This window comes from Eptesicus fuscus, chromosome 7, assembly GCF_027574615.1.
Source record: "Eptesicus fuscus isolate TK198812 chromosome 7, DD_ASM_mEF_20220401, whole genome shotgun sequence".
NCBI classification, from domain to species: Eukaryota; Metazoa; Chordata; class Mammalia; order Chiroptera; family Vespertilionidae; genus Eptesicus; species Eptesicus fuscus.
In genome coordinates this window covers 24480299-24501274 of record NC_072479.1, presented here as the reverse complement: position 1 = coordinate 24501274, position 20976 = coordinate 24480299, and the positions used below count along the sequence as shown (strand labels likewise).

The 20976-nt window shown below is 37.4% G+C and overlaps 1 protein-coding gene across 5 annotated transcripts in view; it reads right to left on the bottom strand.

The window, feature by feature from the left end:
- The window catches only part of ATP2B1 (ATPase plasma membrane Ca2+ transporting 1), a 136337-nt gene that overhangs the window by 30303 nt on the left and 85058 nt on the right, over nucleotides 1-20976 (bottom strand). For all 5 annotated transcript variants that reach the window (XM_054718802.1, XM_008143778.3, XM_054718804.1 and 2 more), the window contains 7 exons: nucleotides 16331-16471; nucleotides 13798-13836; nucleotides 12871-13032; nucleotides 11237-11451; nucleotides 7733-7975; nucleotides 6110-6351; nucleotides 3091-3328 (listed from right to left, as the gene is read on the bottom strand). In XM_054718802.1, the coding sequence (XP_054574777.1) occupies nucleotides 3091-3328; nucleotides 6110-6351; nucleotides 7733-7975; nucleotides 11237-11451; nucleotides 12871-13032; nucleotides 13798-13836; nucleotides 16331-16471 (1280 nt within the window). The remainder of the gene's footprint in view (nucleotides 1-3090; nucleotides 3329-6109; nucleotides 6352-7732; nucleotides 7976-11236; nucleotides 11452-12870; nucleotides 13033-13797; nucleotides 13837-16330; nucleotides 16472-20976) is intronic.

The window sequence follows — 20976 nt, the reverse complement described above, 5'->3', positions numbered from 1 at the left end:
ACATAAGTGAATCTCTAAGTTTTAGGATTTACAATATAAAAGTATATCCCTCCATTCCGTCAACTCTAAGTCATTCAAATTATTGGAGAGAAACATCATTTACATCCACTTTTAATATTTACTGAAAGTCAGGCAGTACTAGTATGCTGGGTGCTGGTGACACAGAGGTGAGTGAAAGGACAGAGCCTGCCCAGATTATTAAAAAAATAAATAAACCAGTACTTGATTTTAAAAACACTGGTCTGCTGTATAAATGTAATATATACCCTAATATCCCATTTGAAATAAAATGTAATCCAAATTTGTCCAATTAAGCACTCAGTGATCCAGAGGTATTCTGAGATCACTTGGAATAGGGGAACAATTAATAAGAGAAAGAAACTGGTCTCAAGTTAAAACTATGTGGCAAATAATATTTAAGAAGGGCAAACTGACATTTATTAATTGCCCACTAACCACCAAATACTTCCAGTTAAAATTTAAACCACCTCCACTTTTACAGATAAGAAACTGAAGAGAGGCTAATAAGTACCTTGCTCAAGTACCTATGCATATGCAATAAATTTCTCCTAGATATCTAATTAATCCAGATTTTCTACATGAGAACTGCACAGTGCAGCATACTAACAGAAAGCTATTCCACATTACACTGCCTCTTTTAGTATAGAAGTACCCATCTGATTTTGTAATACTGAGAAGATTAAGTGCCACTTACATATTTAAAAAAGATAAAACTCTCCATTAACCTCAATGCCAAGAACACAATAGTATACATTTTCCAAAGTAATACAACTTTCCAAAAGTTGTAGACATTCTGATTTAATATTATATTTAGATAAGATTTAAGCCATAAGTCAATGTATAAAAGTTTGAATGGTTTTCCTCTGACCAAAGGTTGGCAAAAATTATCCACTTTGCCCGACTGGTGTGGCTCAGTGATAGACTGTCAACCTATGAACCAGGAGGTCATGGTTCGATTCCCGGTCAGGCACATGCCTGGGTTGTGGGCTCGATCCCCAGTGTGGGGCGTGCAGGAGGCAGCCATTCAATGATTCTCTCTCTAGGTCCAAATGCCTACTTGACATTTATTCTGATGTTTCAGACATCTCAACAAAGTTAAAACAGTATATCCAAACCCAGCCTACTCATTCCTATTGGTCCCACCCCGCTTTCCTTTGAAATCACCCCTTTCTTCCTTCTCCCCGGCCACATCTGTGGTTCTAAACCATGCTCACCTCTTGCCTGGAATTACTGCAATGATATTACCGACTTCCCTGCTTCTACCCCTCTTTTTTTCCAGTTCATTTCTTACCCAGTACCCTACATAGTATTTTAACAACATGAATCACATCATTTCCTAGCCAGAATTTCTTTAATTTTGGAATAAAATTCAGAACTCTTATTGCCTAGAAAGGCCAGAGATAATCTCATTTGGCCCTTCTTGTCCAGTCAGCCACACTGACCTTCTTTCCATCTTTGAAATAAATACTGTCTCATCTTCAGGTCTCTGCATATTTCGTTCCATTTGCCTGAATACTCTTCTTGCAGCTATCTACATGCTGCCTCACGTTTAGCCATCAGATCTCAGCTCAGATGTCATATCCTCAGAGATTCTTAATGTGGCCTCTCTGTTACCTTATTTCATCACCTTGTGGTTATTTACCCTTTACAGCTTTTATCACATGTGTATTTGTCTTACTAATGCCACTCCTCCCTCCCCGCCCCAACATCCAGAATGTGAGGCCTAGGAGGGCAGGGACCAAGTCTCGCAGAATGTATTTTCACTTGGCATACCTATAATTTTGTCTGTTTGGTTATCTTACTTCTCTGGAAGTTTCCTGGTTAATGCAGTATTTCTAGTTCTAAAAGAGTGCCTGAGGGGGGGGGAAAGTGGCTGGTACTATACACTGGGGGTTGAATCAATTAGTTCATGGTGAAAAAAGCTGTCTGTGCTTTCACTCACATTGCTTCTTTGCTCAGAATGTGCTTACCGCTCTCTCTCCTGGTTTAGCTTAATACCTCCTCATCCTTTAAGATGCAGATCAGGTAATGAACGTGTAGGAAGTTTTACTTGACCACTCCAGTGCTTAATATAGCACAGTGGTCTTTTTAAGCATATGTTTTAGACAGAGCCAGGACTTAAATACACTAGCTCTATATTGTAAAGGTTACCTCTACGTATCTTAACTTTTTTTTTTTTTAGTCTGTCAAATGAGAGTAGTAATAAATCACAGAGGTGAACAAGAAAAGAAATAATACATGCAAAGCACTTGGCACAGTATCTGGCACACAGTAAGAACTCAAAATAATGCTTTTAGACTAAGTTAAGGGCTCATGGTCTGCACTCATGTAACATGTTCTCTGTATATCTAACCATGTACTAACATCTTGGATTGTAATTATCATATGTTTTTCCACCCCCACTCAGAAAGTGACTTCTTTAAGGCCAGGGATCAGATCTCAAAAATCTTTATGTTTCTAGTTCCCTACTATAGTGCCCGGACATACTAGTTGCTCAATAAACTTAAAAAAAAAAAAAAGGTAATAAAGAAGAAAAGCTAAGTTTATAGTTACATGCTATCCAATATGGTAGATAGCAAAATGCTTTAATTTACATCAAATAAAATAAAAATTTCAGGTTTTTCGGTTGTATCAGCCACATTTGAGAACTCAGTAGTCACATATGGCCAGTGGGTACTGTACTGAACAATATATAGAACATTTTTATCATCACAGAGTTTAACTGGACAGTGCTAGTCTAGAGACTAAAAACAACTTAAAGGTATCTGTTTTTTATTTTAATATAAACTGAAAAACCTGCTCAGTTGAAGGAACTATGCTAGGCTATAGTTCTATAAACATAGCATCTCAAGAAGAAGCTGTCTAAACTATAAATATTAAACAAACAAACAAGGAGATAAACTATAAATAGTATTGCATCACAAGCACTATTATTTCACTTATCTTGGATTCACAGAGAAAAAGTAAGATCAGCACTGAGAATTTTACTAGGAAATTGGTTATAGTTAGTGCCTGGGTCCTCTATAGTCAAAAGATTCTGCACATGCAGAACACAGAATGTTTCACCACCTCCGGTCTCACTGGATCTTCAATCCCCACAACAGCAATGCATGTAAGGCCGGTGACAATATCATTTTCATTATCCCAGTCTGGTTCTGGTTCTCCTGCTGGGAAATCTCTGAATGCAAGGCATATGGTTCTCAAGCCTTCTGATGCCATCGGTTCAATCACAGTTTTTATAATATCATCACGGTCCCTTGGTCTGAATACTTTTGCCTCACCATTAGCACTCAAGATTTTGAAACACCTAAAAGGAAATGTTGAATCCAAACATAAATAATTAACAGAAATAATTATGAATGGCATTACGTCAACTGGAAGGGCTAGAAATCATGGGATAGGATAGCTAGAATTTAGAGAATTCCATTATGTTGTATTTTTATAGAATTAAATCATATTCACTTTTCAGTCTCCCCTTTATAAAACAGTTCCAATTTTTATAGCGTTCTGTTGACAGCTCTCCACTTTATCAGTCACTCTAGATATTACCTAAACCTTCTCTTTTGGAAATGCAAACGTTTTAAATTTTCACAAAGAACCCCTAGTAGGAGAGAAGAATAAACTATGCACCTACCCATTTTGGTACAGTTAGACATTAATAATGATTAACACAAAATTGACAAATATTTTCTTCCTTTAAAGTAAAAAGCCAAGTTCAATCAACCCCTTACCTGAGACCTTGTTTCATCACCTATACTGTTTTAATCATGAAAGAAAAAAAAATAACTTACTGTCAAAATAAGCATTCTATTTGAATGAGAGAAATAATGCCAAAATAGTTTTATTGCCAGTGACACTAACCACAACCTTTTAATTATGTGGTAAATAAAAGTTACACTGTGGACTTCCCTATTTAAAGTTTATTTTCACACAGCCTCTCTATGCTCCTCTCCCTTGTGATGCTACCTCCTCCTGCTTCTAGGCAGGTGACTCCCAAATCTACATTTTCCATTTTGTTTTCCAAAGCTCTCCATCACTGCTGACGAGTCCCACTCAGAAGGTGTACCGGTACCTTAATCTTACCGCATGGGAGACTAACAGCTGCCTCCTCACTGCCCATCTGACAGACATCCAGAGTACCCCAGTAATTTCAATGGACATCAAGTCCTAAACTAACATCATCAACAGGTTCTGTGACTAAGTGAAATAATGTATAAGGAAACCAATTTACCACAGGCTAATTGACACAAACCAAGATTAAATTCCTATGGCATCTCATCATCGTTATAACAAGTGATGCTGAATGAAACAATGTTATTCGAAGAGCTGCTATAAATCTAAAATCTCACCTGAATACGTTTCCTTATCTATATACATTGCTTCGGAAGCGCTACATATTTATGCTCTGAACTGTCTTTTGAGTGGTGCCTCTCCTTTCTCTTCCTCCTGTTAGTGACTTCTGGCTCTTACTTTGAACTAGAGCTATTTATTGTAATAGCCTTTTGATATCTGTTTCTAGACCCTTCCCTCCTCCCCAACCCATCTTATTTCCTGATGTAAGAATTATCTTCAACCACAGTTTTGATCATCCCACTATCTGATGAAAAAAATACTTCAGTCACATTATCTGACTCTACTTAAGTTTTAATTGCTCAGCCTAATGTTTAAGAGCCTCTACAACGAAATGTAAATATCACTTGGAGATAGTTACTATATACTTATATATCAGACTCCATGCTATGTTTAAATGCATTTTTTTTTTTTTTTTTTTTTACTGTTACAGAGTTGGTAGTTTTCACCCTCATTTTCAGTGGATAAAAATGAAAGCTAAGGAAAAAATTTGCCTAAAATCCCAAAGCTAGTGAGTTCCAGGAAAGCATCAAAGCCTGATTGTTTCTTGATTTTAAAAATCTGCCCAGTCTGCACCTTCTATCTGCTACCCAGGAAGCCATGGATGCAAATTTTCTAAACTTCACACTGAAATCCGATAACCAAGCTTACTGTGAAGGGAGAAGACAGCTCTAGGTGGCCTGTGTGTCACAACGGCCCTGTCTTTTCAGCTGAACTATATACTAGCTATTCCCCCGCACACAGCCTGCATACCCACCGCCTTTCCTCAGACATGGCTTCCGTTCACCTTGATGCACTCATTTCATACCAAAACCTATCTCAAATGCTTCATCCTTCATAGTAAAATCTTTCATCTTAAAACTTTACACACCCGTCATATGCTGCCTTATCATTAATTTTATACTTGTCCCTTAAGCCTAGTAGACCATAATCTGTCAAGTATTCATTAAGATAACACATATTATAATCCATTTAAAAGCAAATTAGTACAATATTCTAAATGTTATAATTTCAAATGAGTTCTATATTTCCAAAATTGCTCTTAATTTTTTAAAAGTTCTCTACTGTAATTAAAGAAACCAAAATAATTTTAATACGTGTAATAGCACACAAACATTGGAGAAATTATAAACATTTAATATTAAAATTGAAGCTACCTGTCTGTATAAGGACAGTTAAAAGAGAAAGATTACCATTCAAAATGATAGGAGATACTTAAATATGACACCACAGCAGCATAATTGGATAAAACCTCACTTTGATATAAAAGGAGAATTCTCAAGACCTAGTTTTAATGATTTGCTATTTTAAAAACTAATCTATAATTCATTCATCACATTTTTGAGTCTACTGTCAACAAGGCAGTGTTGAATATAAAAACCTCAGTTTTTCTTTATAGGAGGCATATTTTTCATGATCCGATATAACAATGAAATCAACATGTTTAAAAACAAGTATCAAGATTTACTTTATTAAATCTACCAGATTGGATGTAAATGAATGTAATGGGCTTATTTCCCCTGTAGCAAAACACTAAGAAATAAAAGAAACTGGAGTATAAAAATGGCAGAATACCATGGGCTAATATCGGGATACCATTAAAATATACTAAAAGCTCTGAGGTGCCATCAAATGCTCCATATTCACAAAAAAGAAAATAGCAACAATAACAACACAGTAGGTATTTCATAAAGCAACTGTAGTTAGCAATTTATTCATCTCAGCACTTTACTCTTACTTTTTCAGAATTATCTCAGATGCACCCTTGCTGAATATTCGATAACTTCCATCAGAATTTTTCAGAACAGTACTCATGGACTTCCTAACAGAATTGAAGGTGTAGACTTTGTACAGTGATTCTTCTGGTATTTCATTTCTAACATCCTGATAATCCCGTTTTAAATCCAAAAGAAATCCCAACAAGGCACATTCAGTTTTATTACCAACATGACGAGGTAATCCACCCTCTTTCTCTGGGGGCTATAAGAGAAAAAGGGTTAGACGCTAGCTAGTATCATCTTGTTTCTCTATGACACATAAAACAAAATACAACATTTTAAAACAAAATTACATAGGAAACTTGTATTGATATAGGCATTTCAGAGAGGGACACAGAATGATGAGGCAGAAAGTTCTGGGACGAGAATGACATGGATTCCAATCTCAGCCCTGCCAGTTACTAGCTATGGGAACTTTTCGCAAGTTACCCAATGGTTGTGGCCCTTGGCTTCAGCATCTGAAAAACAGGAGCACTTATGATGCAAGAATTAAATAAGTCATGGTTCCTGACATGGGTAATGGGGCTTAACTTTAATTTCTCTCATTTTTTCTTCCTGTTTGCACTCAACATTTATATTAAATAATTCAAAATTAGATCAACTTTACAACTTTTATAGCTTAAAACAAAAGTTTATGTGTTAAAATAAAGCACTATTGCCTTAAATGTATATAAAAGCTTTATTTTTTCATAGTATTTTCACAAGTTTTATCTCATTTAATCATCACAGAAGTATTAAGGGCAGATGTAACTGTCTTGACTTAATAAAGAAAGAAAAGCTCAGACTTTCTGCTAGTAAAAGGCAAAGTTAGATCTAGAACCAATATCTCTATTAACATCCAATCCAATAATCAATTGGTACATTTTTCACTGAACAACTTGCAGTATTAATTTTGTTCATGGTCTTCATACATAAATCACTAGAACACATAGCAAGTAAAATAATTTCATGCTTTATGTTATAAATAAGACTTTTAAAACTTATAAAGTTAAAAAAATCTTACAAAGTTGAAAATATTTTACTCTAAGGTAGTGCAAGTCTAGAATTACTTTATTGAATTAGTTACTAAAGGTCAAGCATGACCTTATACGTAGGATCTACTGAGAAACCAAAAAAGAACATTCAGCATGCATAAGAAAACATTATTTTAAATTGTAATTTGGCTTCAAAATTTTCTCTAGAAAACTGAGAGTTGACTTTCTACAAATGTCTTTTTATTTTTGTCTACAAAAATAAAACAGCCTGGTCTTTCACAAAATGAGCTTAATAAGAATTTAAAATTAAGGACTTGTTCTGGTTATAAGGCTTAAGAGTTTCTAAATACAGGAAATTAAAAATATAGGAGGAGAAAGTCACAGGTAAACAAAATGTATATTTTGACCAATAGATCTTACTTGCAACACAAATTGTATCAAAGGAACTTATATACATTTTATGGATATATGCTGTTTAAAAACAACACAATTCAGTTGTTCAATTAATATATATATATATATAGTAAAGGCAGGTCTGAAGATCCACATACAATCTAATTATAAATTAAAAAAATCAATTTTCATGCATAATTTATTAAAGAAACCTACCAGTATTTTTGATGTATAAGCACAATTCACTGAAATTCCTGTTACAAGATAAGACAAGATATTTGGTGGAATAGCTTCCGGCTCAGGGACCTTTTTGTAATGCTTTTCATTTATATAAGCTTGAACAACTGTCATTCTGTTCATTGTCAATGTTCCTGTTTTATCTGAGCAAATGGCTGTGGCATTCCCCATGGTTTCACAAGCATCCAGATGCCTTACTAAGTTATTATCTTTCATCATTTTCTACAGTGACAAAAAAAAATTAGATAAGCTACATATAAAACCAACAGCATCATTACATTAAAATCATAAACTGCTTTAAAATCAGAATGAACATTCCCAGCTATATACATATACACAATATAAATCAACAATTTAATATTGGAGGATTTTAGTACATTTGACCTATTCAAATAAGCTTTCTTAGGTTTCAATAATTTGACCACTGCATAACAATCTAATAAATGAAAACAGATACCTGCACCCATCTGCAGATCACATCGACTCTACACTGCCTCCAAAAGCTTCTGCGAAGGGACCTCACATTACAAGAGCATTGGTAATCTGTTCTCTACGTGCAGATGTACTTAGAGCAGTGTCAGAGTATATTACATTTAAGGATTAAGTCTCTTTATAAAGTAGAAATGGAAAGATTTTTGTATCAATCACCAAGGAAAATGTAGCTTGTATCAATTAAAATATATAGGTTGTCGGCATGTAGTTGCATGTTTGTTTGTTTTTTGAGTTAGCATACCAAAAACAGAATGAGTCATTTTTAACTTTTCCATATGCTGATGCACTTGATATTCTCACTCTTTGGATCCTCTAATTTACAAGAACAAAAAAGATAGTTTCTAAAAAATTAAAAATTTTCATAGTAGCCCCAAAAGGCATTTAAGTTAAAATACTTGATATTAATTCTCAAAATATATGTGGAATGGTGTTAAAACTAACAGAATTTTTAAACTACTAATATGCAAGATATTGAAAAAAAAAAGTGATTCCTTGAAGAAATAAATATGGGGAAGAAAGATGTGTACCTACCATCTTACTTGTGATTCAAATTAATATTAAAGATTAAAAGAATGAAGTTCTTGCCTGTCCTGCATGGCTCGTGGTTGAGTGTCGACCTATGAACCAGGAGGTCACCCTTTGATTCCCGGTCAGGGCACATGCCCAGGTTGTGGGCTTGATCCCTAGTAGGGGCAGCCGATCAATGATTCTCTCTTATCACTGATAGTCCCCCCTCTCTCTCCCTCTCCCTTCCTCTCTGAAATCAATAAAAAATATTAAAAATAAAAAAGAATGAAGGTCTTTCTACAGTAAAGAAAATGTGTTTGATTTTGCAAAGCACTAACAGAGGATCCATAAAGACTACACCTCAGTGAAAGGAACAGTAGTTGGTAACACTTAAGCTAAACATTTTATAAAAGCTTAAAGTAGTTAAAATGCTCTCATTTTCTACTGAAGGAACACAAATAATTCCTGCTTATATATTTTTGATTAATTGAAAAATTAGTATCAGTAATGATTATTCAAAATGAACTAATAACAGTATTGGTAAAATGACTGATCAATGTGTCTAAAATGTTTATCGCGATTAATTATAACTAGAGGCCCGGTGCACGAAATATGTGCACTCAGGGGGTTCCCTCAGCCTGGCCTTCACCCTCTCACAGTCCGGGAGTCCCTGAGGACAGTCGGACATCCTTAGCATTGCTGCGGAGGCGGGAGAGGCTCCGACCACCGCCACTGCATTTGCCAGCCATGAGCCCAGCTTCTGGCGCACTGACCATCAGGGAGCAGCTCCTGCATTGAGCATCTGCCCCCTGGTGGCCAGTGTGCATCATAGTGACCAGTCGTTCCACCGATTTGCATATTAGCCTTTTATTATATTTATTATATAGGATTATCTTAAAACATCAAAAAAGTACAAATAGATAAGTACATGGTATTTCATCATCACTTTGATACATTTACTAACCATTTTATTTTTGAAACAAGATGTTAAATGTCCAAAAAACAACCCAAACAGTAATCAAAATATATTCTTATCATGACAGGTATACTGTAAAATACTCGAGAATAATGGAGCTGAGTGCTAGAACAGAAACTATGACTAATTACGTTATGTCACTCAACGTCATCAATGCTACTTAAGGAGAACTGCTAACTAACAATAGAAATTGACAAGAGCAGTATTCTTCCAGCAAGTATAATTTTAGTTGAAAAGGCATTTTGAAAGATCAAAACTGTCCAAGCTAAAACCTTTTAAAATCACCTTTTCCATATAAAGTATAAAATTGAGAAAAATAAGTTAATAATTCTCAGATTATTACTTTAGGTAAGTATCAGTTAGCAAAGCCATCAGAGCACATGTTTAGCATTCTACTAGAAAAACAAGAAGGACTGAGCTACTGTAAATAGAGTAGTCAGAGAAGGTGACATCTGCAGAGACCTGAGTAAACAGACCAGATCAGCGGTCGCCAACCGGTGGTCTGTGAGGTCCGAAAGGTTGGCGACCTCTGGACCAGATGATTTGAAGGAAGGGCATGTGGGCTCTGAAGTGAGAACATGGTTGGGATATTTGAAAACAGCAGGAAGTCTGGTGAGGTAGACCAGAAGGAGAAAGGTAGATTAGCATCAAGAAGTAAGCAGGAGCCAGACTGGGCAGGGCCCTCAGGCTATGGGAAGGAGCTGGAATTTTATTCTTAGTGTCATGAAAAGTCACTGAAGTGTTATGCAAGGAAATAGTATGATCTGAATGACTTTTTTAGGAACGTGAGTCTGCCTACTTAGTGAAGGCTAGACCATGAGGTAACGGGAGTAGAAGAATGGAAACAAGGAGGCTTTAGAATAGAGGTGAGGAACCTTTTTCTGCCAGCGGCCATTTGGATTCTTTATAACACCATTCGTGGGCCATACAAAATTATCAACTTAAAAATTAGCCTGCTGTATTTGGTCAAACATTTAATCGACTCACCCCTAATGCCTTGGCGGGGCCAGACCAAGTGATTTCAAGGGCTGGACATTCCCATCCTTGCTTTAGAAGGTTGGACTGGAGTGAACCCTTTCTTTGCTCTCATACCACAGTAAATGACATTCTTAATCTTACAATGAGAAAAAGGAGGGAACACGACTTGACAACATAAATACTATACAATGAAAATTAAACACAAGTCTGCCTAGCAGAGTTGTGCTTAGTTTTGTGGCAAGGCTGTCCTCCAAGGCAGCGGTCGCCAACTGGTGGTCCGCGGACCACTAGTGGCCCGTGAGGTCCAAAAGGTTGGCGACCACTGCTCCACGGAACGTACAGGTCTCTATGTATTGGGATCCTCAACTGGGGGAAAGAGATGGAATCAAGGACAGCATTTCTAAAGCAAACAAGTGTAAATATATGAAATTCTCTTCCTTTCAGAATGAAAAACAAGAATAAGCAGACGTGCATCTCCACCCCAGCTGGTACTTTAAACTTAGTACATCTCCTTAACCGTTTCTACTTACCTTGACTGAGTAAGCCAATGAGATAGTGACTGCGAGTGGAAGACCTTCTGGCACAGCTACCACTAAAACCGTAACTCCAATAATGAAGAACTTCACAAAATATTGTATGTAAATCGGTGTGCACTCAGCAAGCCATTGTCTCTTCTGAACCCAGAATGTATCAATTACAAAATATAACACTAGAATGATAACTGTGATGGCAGACATCAACAAACCTTTCAGTATACAAAGAAAAGAAAAATGTAATTATTTAAATATTCCAGACACTATCCATTGTCAGTTACAAACTGGCCACTGGAAGAATTATAGCTGGTTTGGTAATACTTATTTTAATTTCTTTGGGAAATTGTTAATATCCTTTTTTGCACTTGACACTGTCATATTTAATTTTTGCTTCCAAGTGTAGTCTTGTCCCTAGGAGAACTGGGAGAAATTGTTTAGGATTCTTTCCTATACTTAACTGTATTCTCCTTGGTCTTCTACTAAAGCTGAGACAAAATAAGAGGAATTGATAAGAAAATACCAACAACTTAGCATAAGCTGTTGCTTTACATATTGGGAACTTACCTGTTGCTGAAAGATAATCCAATAAGAATCTGATGAATGAGAAGACGTGAAATTAAATATTCAACCCTATCTTTTTAATTAAAAAGAATTATCTGAATCATTATCTTTAATCTATCCTTATTACTTCATTAACTTAGAAAAACAAGAGTTAATCATGTAATATGAATCATTTACCTCTCTATTTCGTGGGTTATTTAGCCCCATATAAATGAATATTAAAAAATAAGGTAAGTCCACATATCTGGGTCTAATAACCCAAGTCGATGCTTACTAAAAACCATCACTATCTTAAAATCCACCCTTATCCCCAACACTATGGAGTCAGTATTATCAGTTGCTTTATTAAAAGAAGCATATATTTGCTATTAGATAATAAACTTCTTGAGGACAAAAGCAAAAACATAACTTTTTCTAACATATTCCTAGGAAGTAATAAAATAATGCAATTTACCTGATTTAATAACATACACTGATTCACAAAGGTGATACCGCTGGAGGACATGCTCTGTTTGCTTTTTATTTTTTAATAGAGTGGTTCTCTCAACATGTGTTTTCTAGTGATGGCAAGTTTAGCAAGTTCAGTCTCATCAGAATGATGAACTACTCCATTTAATTAACTAAACTATAACTTCTAGGAAAACATACACCTAAATTTTTCATAAATAGTAAAAAGATGAACAAAATGTGCGATAAAAATTTCTTTTAAGTAAAATATAGTTGGGTAATCTGCATGGAGTAACCTCACTGCTAGCCCTCTCTATTGTTCCCAAAAATTCAGAGATGAGAGCATGGGCTTGTGAACTGGCAGTCTTCCGCGCTAATCTACCCACTTACTAGCTAGCTGACAGAGGACGTTGCCTCTATGTAATGCGGGGATAACAGCCTCTAAGCCATGAAGAGGATCTTCAATAACTCGAAAAGACCTGATACATTGATAAAACTGAAAATAATTTTAACTCTCCTTCCAGTCACAAAGCAATGATTTTCCAGCCTTAAGTATGTCAAAAGATGATTAAGCAGGAAGTTAGTGTATTTTAAAACACCTTACTTTCCTTTATGTATCATACCTGCTTTGCCAATCTGAACAGCCAGCTTTGTAAGTTTCCCTTGTAAAACAGATTTTTCCTTTTTTGGCAAATTTGACTTCTTTTTGTCTTTTTCATCACCATCTCCACCATCTTCACTCTTCAAAGGCTGCATTTCCATGGCTGCACCATCCTGGGCTTTTGCTGCATTTAAGAGCAAATGTAATTTCACTACATTTTAAAGGCACACACAACTTGACATTTTGAAGCAAGTTTTGATAAAAATCAGTTTTCTTTTAGAAACTAGGAAAGATTTAAACATTCAGCTTTGTGTGTGCACATGTTGTATGTCTTACCCAGAGAAAATAAGACAACAGTGAGACTTGGTTGTGAAACTCTGTACCAGACTTGAGAATGTTGTGCTACATAATACAGATGAGGCATAGAAAGGAAGAAACGTAGGGTCCTTAAACTAAGAACTAAACACCAAATCATTTCTCTTCCCCTATGTTGTGTTAGGTAATGAGACTTACTCCAAACATCCCAAGTCCCTTCTATATAATTTAACTATAATGCAGAATATTATGTATCATCTTACACATAGAGAAATACCTATGTGTACAGATTATTAAATAGATGCAAAAATGTTATATATTTTGTTTCTTATGCATTTTTGCTAGTAGTGACATAGTAACCGATTTATACTACCCAAAATGTTTAAGTTGAAAGTTACGTACCTTTGAATTTTTCTACACTTTACTAGCACAAATCACAATTAAAATCTATTAACACTGCAAAGGCAGCACGACTGGGGCACTAACAGGAAGAGAGCTTAACCCAAGCTAACATATATTGCTGATTTTCCCTGCTACATGGATCTTACACTTTTGGATGAATATAGTACACATTAGATATATTTTTGGATATGATGAAAAGAAGTTAACTATACTTTTATCCTCCTGAATTTACCTTTGTTGCGATTCTCAATAGCTCCATCTTGTTTCTTATCTGTAGGAACAAAATGGGAATTAAAGCTTTCCAAAAGAAATGAATACAGCCATGCTAAATTATGCAAAGGTAGTTCACATTTCTATAACAGCATTGTTACACAGTGCTACGTGTGTTTGTGTGTGTGTACAGATTAGGAAGCATCTAGTTTGTAATGACCTACTGGTCAATTACTCCCTGGTCTTAACCATAGGGAAATACTCCAAAATAATTTGGGCATCTATACTTGTTTGATTTCTCCATAAGACTTTACTCTTTTACACTCTATAATAAACCTAAATATAATACAAGAGGTTTTCAAACTAAATACAGATATACTCCTAAGAAAGCAGAAATGGACAGGGGTAGAGAGGGAGGGAGAAATGTCATAGAAATACAGTAAGCAGGAGAGCTTTGATGGGAATGAGAAAACAGTACCTGTATAAAAGATAGCGGAGGCAAGTAAGTGAAACTAGAACATGAATGTACTGTCAATTGAGTTCATTATAATAATTGGCTTAGATTTGGAGAAAAGAGAAAGATGAGAATGTCTGAAGCAATAAGGTCATCAAGGAGGGAATAGGTCTAGTGTTTGGAAGTAGGTAGGTTAATATTAGAAAGGACAGAGAAGCAGCAGAATCATTCAGTCTATTTTTCTTCCAACTTCTCTATCAAGGAGAACTATCTTCAAACTGGAAGACGTGGAACAAATATGGTCAAGATGGAACAGAGGCTCAAGATAAATGAGGAGATAGTAAGAGAACACCTAGCTACTTTCAATGACCTCAAGCTGGAGAGAGACCTGAGAGCCACATTCCAGACGACTAAGGAACTGAGACAGATTACCCTGCCCTGGGCTGCCTGGGACTGGAGGAGGGCTGGAAGTCCACAGATGAAAACTGGTGTCTCGTTCTATTAAAAAATAACAACAACAAAAACAATCTAAGAACAAAAGATGGTAGACAATGAATTAGATATTAATTCCTGGGAATACCCTTGGACTGGATTAAGAAAAACAGGTTTGTAAGACATAAAAAAGGGTGCTTACTGGAAAAGACACTGTGGAGGCAATGAGAACAAAGTCATGATACAACTTCCCTTTATTTTTTAATAAGGCCTCTTCACTAGACTCCTTTAAATTAGGATGCAGCACAGTGTATGAGATAATGCATATAAAGCATTCAATAAATGGTATCATTATTACTGGTTTTCAAATTGCCTTTCACTCTTAAGAAACTTAAAGGAGGCAGATGGGAGGGCTGTGGTGAGGGATAGGAAAAACCTAGAACAGTGATGGGCAACCTTTTGAGCTTGGTGTGTCAAACTTCGCCAAAAAACTGAGCATAACTCGGGTAGTGTGTCACTTTGAGGAATAAACATTATTTCGCAAATGTTTCATCCTCAGGAGCAGCAAATGTTTCATCCTCAGAATGAAATGGCTACGCATGTCAGTGCTGACACGTGTGTCATAGGTTCGCCATCACTGACCTAGAATGTGGCGCTTGCTACCTTCACTTGCAGCAAGAACTTTTCAAACACTTTTTTGTTTGAAATGAAGGTTTCACAGCTAAAGACAAAACCTAAAGAACAAAACACCTAAATATTTAAAACACTGCTGTAGTTAGAACACACTACGATTTTAGCAAGACATTTATTTTACAAGATCTCAAAATACTTATGTGTGTGAGAGAAATATGGGCTTACTACTCTTAAGTAAAATTAAATAAATCTAAGTCATTAAACCACAGTAAACTGCTGTCTTTAAAGGGAAAAAACTCTGGAGTGATCCCGAGTGGAAGAAAACTGTGATACAGCAGACAAAGAAGCAGAGTGGGGAGGACTTTTAGGAAAAAAGTATCATGCTGTCCAACTAAGTGATTCTGAGTTGTCTCACTATGTATGATGGAGTTTCTTATAAGATCCTTGTAGGTGAGCTACGGTTATCAAGTTTGCTGGATAGATTACTTGGAGGGATAGCAGATACAATGGATAAAACAAAGATCTTCATATCTAATGATGAGCTGAATATTACACAACATAGTAGGTGTCAAAGTGAAGTCTTTGACACCTACATAAGTACAGACTGAAGATTAAAAGCTCAGTGAGTCCAAAATGTAATAAGGCTGGCAAAGAAGGCTACTACTAAAGTAGTAGAAAAAAATACGCAGATGGGAAGCGAGAGTTTACTTCATTTTCTGGTCAGATGACAGGGAGAGTCTAAAACTACAGAATAAACAGAATAAAGACAATTCGAGTGGTTCAAGATGAAGTTACCCCATGGTAATGGGGATTGATGCATTCACTAAAAGCCTTTCATTGACTATTTAACCTAAAAGAAAAACTTTCCCTCCACTAATTCTACTACTTTACAGGACAATATTGGGCAATACTGTAACTTTTTTGTAGAATTTTTCATATCAAACTTCATAAAAGAAGTGTATGTTTTGTACCAGTTCTTATAATTTAGTTTCCATATTTTCAAATACCAATTCTTATAGCAAATTGCAATTCTTACTTTTCTTTTCCTTTTTCTTCTCATCTTTCTTCTCTTCCTCTTCACCTCCAGCTCCAAGTAAGGTAAAGATAATTCCAGTTTGAGAATTTATACCTACAGCAGTAACTACCATTCTTCCAGAGCCTTCCATTACATGAGTACCTACAACAGAAAACTTGTTTGTTTTTTAAAATTAGATTTTTCCTCCTATCATCAAATTTCAAATTTTAGTAACATTGTCTTTAATATCCTTAATCCTATCTAATAAAAGGGTAATATGCAAATTGACCATCACTCCAATACACAAAATGGCTGCTCCCATGTGGTCAAGGATCCTGCCCCCATGTGGACACAAGATGGCTGCCACAAGATAGACAGCAGGGGAGGGCAGTTGGGAGGGACCAGGTCTGCAGGAGAGGACAGTTGGGGGGGGGACCAGGCTGGCAGGGGAGGGCAGTTAGGGGTGACCAGGCCTGCAGAGGAGGGCAGTTGGGGGTGACCAGACCTGCAGGGTAGGGCAGTTGGGGCAACCAGGCCGGCAGAGGAGGGCAGTTAGGGGTGACCAGGCTGGCAGGGGAGGGCAATTAGGGGTGACCAGGCTGGCAGGGGAGGGGAGTTAGGGGCAACCAGGCCTGAAGGGGAGCACAGTTAGGGGTGACCAGGCCTGAAGGGGAGGGCAGTTGGGGCAACCAGGCCAGCAGAGGAGGGCAGTTAGGGGTGACTAGGCCAGCAGGGGAGGACAGTTAGGGGCAACCAGGCTTGAAGGGGAGCACAGTTAGGGGTGACCAGGCCTGAAGGGGAGGGTAGTTGGGGGGGACCAGGCCAGAAGGGGAGGGCAGTTAGGGGTGACCCGGCCAGTAGGGGAGGGCAGTTGGGTCAATTGGGCCAGCAGGGGAGCAGTTAGGCGTCGATCAGGCTGGCAGACAAGTGGTTAGGGGGTGATCAGGCTGGCAGGCAGACAAGTGGTTGGGAGCCAGTAGTCCTGGATTGTGAGAGGGCAGTCGGACATTCCTTGAGGGATCCCAGATTGGAGAGGGTGCAGGCTCGGCTGAGTGTTAAGCCCCTGCAGGAATTCCCCACCCCCCTGCAGGAATTTCATGCACTGGGCCTCTAGTATTTAATAAAATGAACTCAAAGAAGACATTAAATAAAACCTAAATTCTTATGCTTAAGGTTTTAACTCTGTAATCACTCATATCTGAGTTCAACACAACTCGACCAACTCATTTATTATGAGATATTGGGCAAATTATAACATCTCAAAAAATGGCTACAACAGATCTAGAATGAGACTCAAGTCTATAAATGCAAAGTGCTCAGCACAGTGCCTGGAATTTGTTCAAAGTAAATGCTCAACTTAAAAAATTATAACATCATCATCATCATCATTAGGACCTATTCCTGAGAAATACATTGTTCATAAAAGAAGTGTGATTATAACCAAAGGGATTCCACAGCAACAGATGCCCCATTTCCCACACTCAACCCCACAACCTTTACCTAACCCAGACCGTCATCCCAGTCTGCCGAGATTACCACAACAGCCTTGTAGGTATCTAGTCTATGTTTATAGTTCATCCCGAAATTAGTTTTAATCTTCCTAAAATGTGCTTTTTGTCCTAAGCCTCTTATGGCTCAAAAAATTCTGAGGCTACACTGCCCACTGGACTAAGTGCAAGATCACCCTGAGATCAACCAACCTTTCAAACCTTTTCACCCACTACTTCAATATAACATTCCATTACAGAAAGCTAGGGAGCAGACATGGGAATACTGATTGAATTCAGACCAACCCTCACAACTATGTCCAGAGTTGGAAGACATGTTTATTCTTACTTCCTAGAAACATGCCCAAGGTTACACCACTATTAAATGGCAAGGCAAACATTCAACCCTGCTCTGTCAGAGGATGGAGGACATAATCTTCCTACAATGTAATGCTGATAAATTTGTTTACAGTTCTCCAACCCACATCTCTGCACCTTTTATCATTCATTAAAAGGCTTCCTACCTCTCTAATATTTTGGTTAATTTTAAGTAACTTTTGAAACTTAATTCTTTTTTTAAACACTCAAGTCTTCTTCAGTTATCACTTATTTATTTGATCTCCTAGTTCACAGCCACTGGAGGGACAGGGTCTACAGCACCTACCACCATCTTACGTAACAAGTCAATGCTCAAAGGTTATTTGCTAAATCTATATATATAAAAGCCTAAGCGACCATTCCACCATTCGACGAGTAGCTATGATGCACACTGACCACCAGGGGGCAAACGCTCAACACACAGGTATGGAAACATGGAACAGACTGATAAATCTCAGAGGGAAGGGGGGGGGAGAGGAGGGTGTGAAGAGATTAATCAAAGATCTTATATGCATACTAGAGGCCGGGTGCACAGATTTGTGCACTGGTGGGGTCCCTCAGCCTGGCCTGCGGGGATTGGGCTGAAACTGACAGTCTGACATCCCCCAAGTGGTCCTGGATTGCGAGAGGGCACAGGCCAGGCCAAGCGACACCACCGGTGCATGAATCCATGCACCAGGCCTCTAGTAAAATCATAAAGCATATGTACTTACTTCAGTACTTAAGAATTTACACTTAGCTATTAATTATGGAGTAACAAATCCAATAAGAATTTTTTAGACCTTTGATTTTCTTGCTTTAATAACCTATATTCTAAGTATTTCACTAATTATTAGTTTCTATTTGCCAGTGAAAATGCAAGGGAAACAATAAGTGAAATTCAGGACAGCAAAACAACATTTATTGGGCAAGCACTATGTGTAAAAGACAGTTTGTTTCTTTTAAAAATTCTGGCTTTCAGCAGATTTCAATTTTTTATGTTCTGTTCTTCCTTACCACAGGTAATCATATGTTGGCAGTTAATGTGCTCAAAATAAACAGTTCTTGTTCTAGCCATAGCCCCACTGCTAACTAAAAACTGCTTTTAAAGATCTAAATTTAAGAAGCCAAGAACAGCAGTAAGAGATGGCATCATGAGAATAAATTTAAAAATAAGTGCATTTCATCTTTTTTAGTACATTTTTGGAATAGGGAAATAAATACAGAAAAACTTTCCCACCCGTATTGCGATAAGGGACTGTACAAAGCTATTTCAATCTTTTCCTAAGCATGGAAAATTTCTAGTTTTCTTGGTATATTTGGTGTGTTAGGAACCTGAGTCTACATAAATTTACCAGCCATTTCTGTAAAAACAGGAAAGGACCAAAGTTCAGTTAAAGGATTTCAACCTGAAGAGTTAAGCACTAGGTAAATAAGCTAGATGTACATAAAAGTACATGAGTAAAAATGGCAAAAGGGCAAGAGGAGACTATTTTAGTTCACCAAATACGGCCCAGTTAGTCTATGGAGATAGAGTAGGTTACACAGCTTCCCTCTCCTCTGGAAAGATTATAAATTTTATTTGTTTAACATTAAATACCATTTCTTAGAAGTATGGCAAAGAATAAGTAAAATAAGTATACACTGTATGTAAATACATTATCATTATATATCCAAAATATTTGTCTATTTGGAATAAAACACAAGCATATCAATATAAAGAAAAACCCAAATAGAGTACAAATGTTCTTAGTATAAAATACTGAAGGCACACAGATCTCAAGATTTAAAAAACAAATAAAACGATGTCTATATTACAACTGAAACTTTTACCCTATTAATAATGGTGTTCATAAATGTACATACATGTAATTACTGATTTTTTGGATAGTTTATTGATTTTTAGAGAGAGAAGAAGGGAAAGGGAGAGAGTGAAACATTGATTTGAAAGTGACAGATTGATCAACTGTCTCCTGCACACGCCTCCCTCCCCTCCCCGCAGCCCCGGGATTGAGCCTGCAACCCAGGCATGGGCCCTTGACTGGGAATAGAACTGGCAACCTCCTGGTGCATGGGATGATGCCTAACCAACTGAGCCACACCAGCCAGGGCTAATTACTCTGATTTTTAGTGGTGTGATGTTCTGCAATATCCTTTTATGGCACGTATTTTCAAATCTTAAGAAGGTAATAGTTAAACTTAGTTATGTGCCCCAAAATTGTGACTCTAACTTAACTGACTGACCCTTGTCATAGGTTTGACTTTGGTTTCAGTAAAACCATGTTCAAACAATTGAAATACAAAATTCACAGAGAATAACTGAAAAATTATAGCTGTCAAGTTTTTGAATAGTTAAATTAGTAGGAATCTCCTTACCACATATATAAAGTGTTAGCATTTCATTAACATCCTATATAATCCTATTTAATAAAGAGGTAATATGCAAATTGACTGTCATACCCTCACAAGATGGCCACCCCATGTGGTCACAAGATGGCCATGCCCATGTCGTCACAAGATGGCCACCACAAGATGGCCGGCAGGGGAGGGCAGTTGTGGGCAACCAGGTCAGCAGGGGAGGGCAGTTGGGGGGGACCAGGCTGGCAGGGGAGGGCAGTTAGGGGTGACCAGGCTGGTAGGGGAAGGCAGTTGGGGGCAACTGGCCAGCAGGGGAGGGCAGTTGGGGGCGACCAGGATGGCAGCAGAGGGCAGTTGGGGGCAATCAGGCCGGCAAGGGAGAGCAGTTGGGGGCGATCGGGCCAGCAGGGGAGAGCAGTTGGGGGCGATCGGGTTGGCAGGGGAGCAGTTAGGCATCGATCAGGT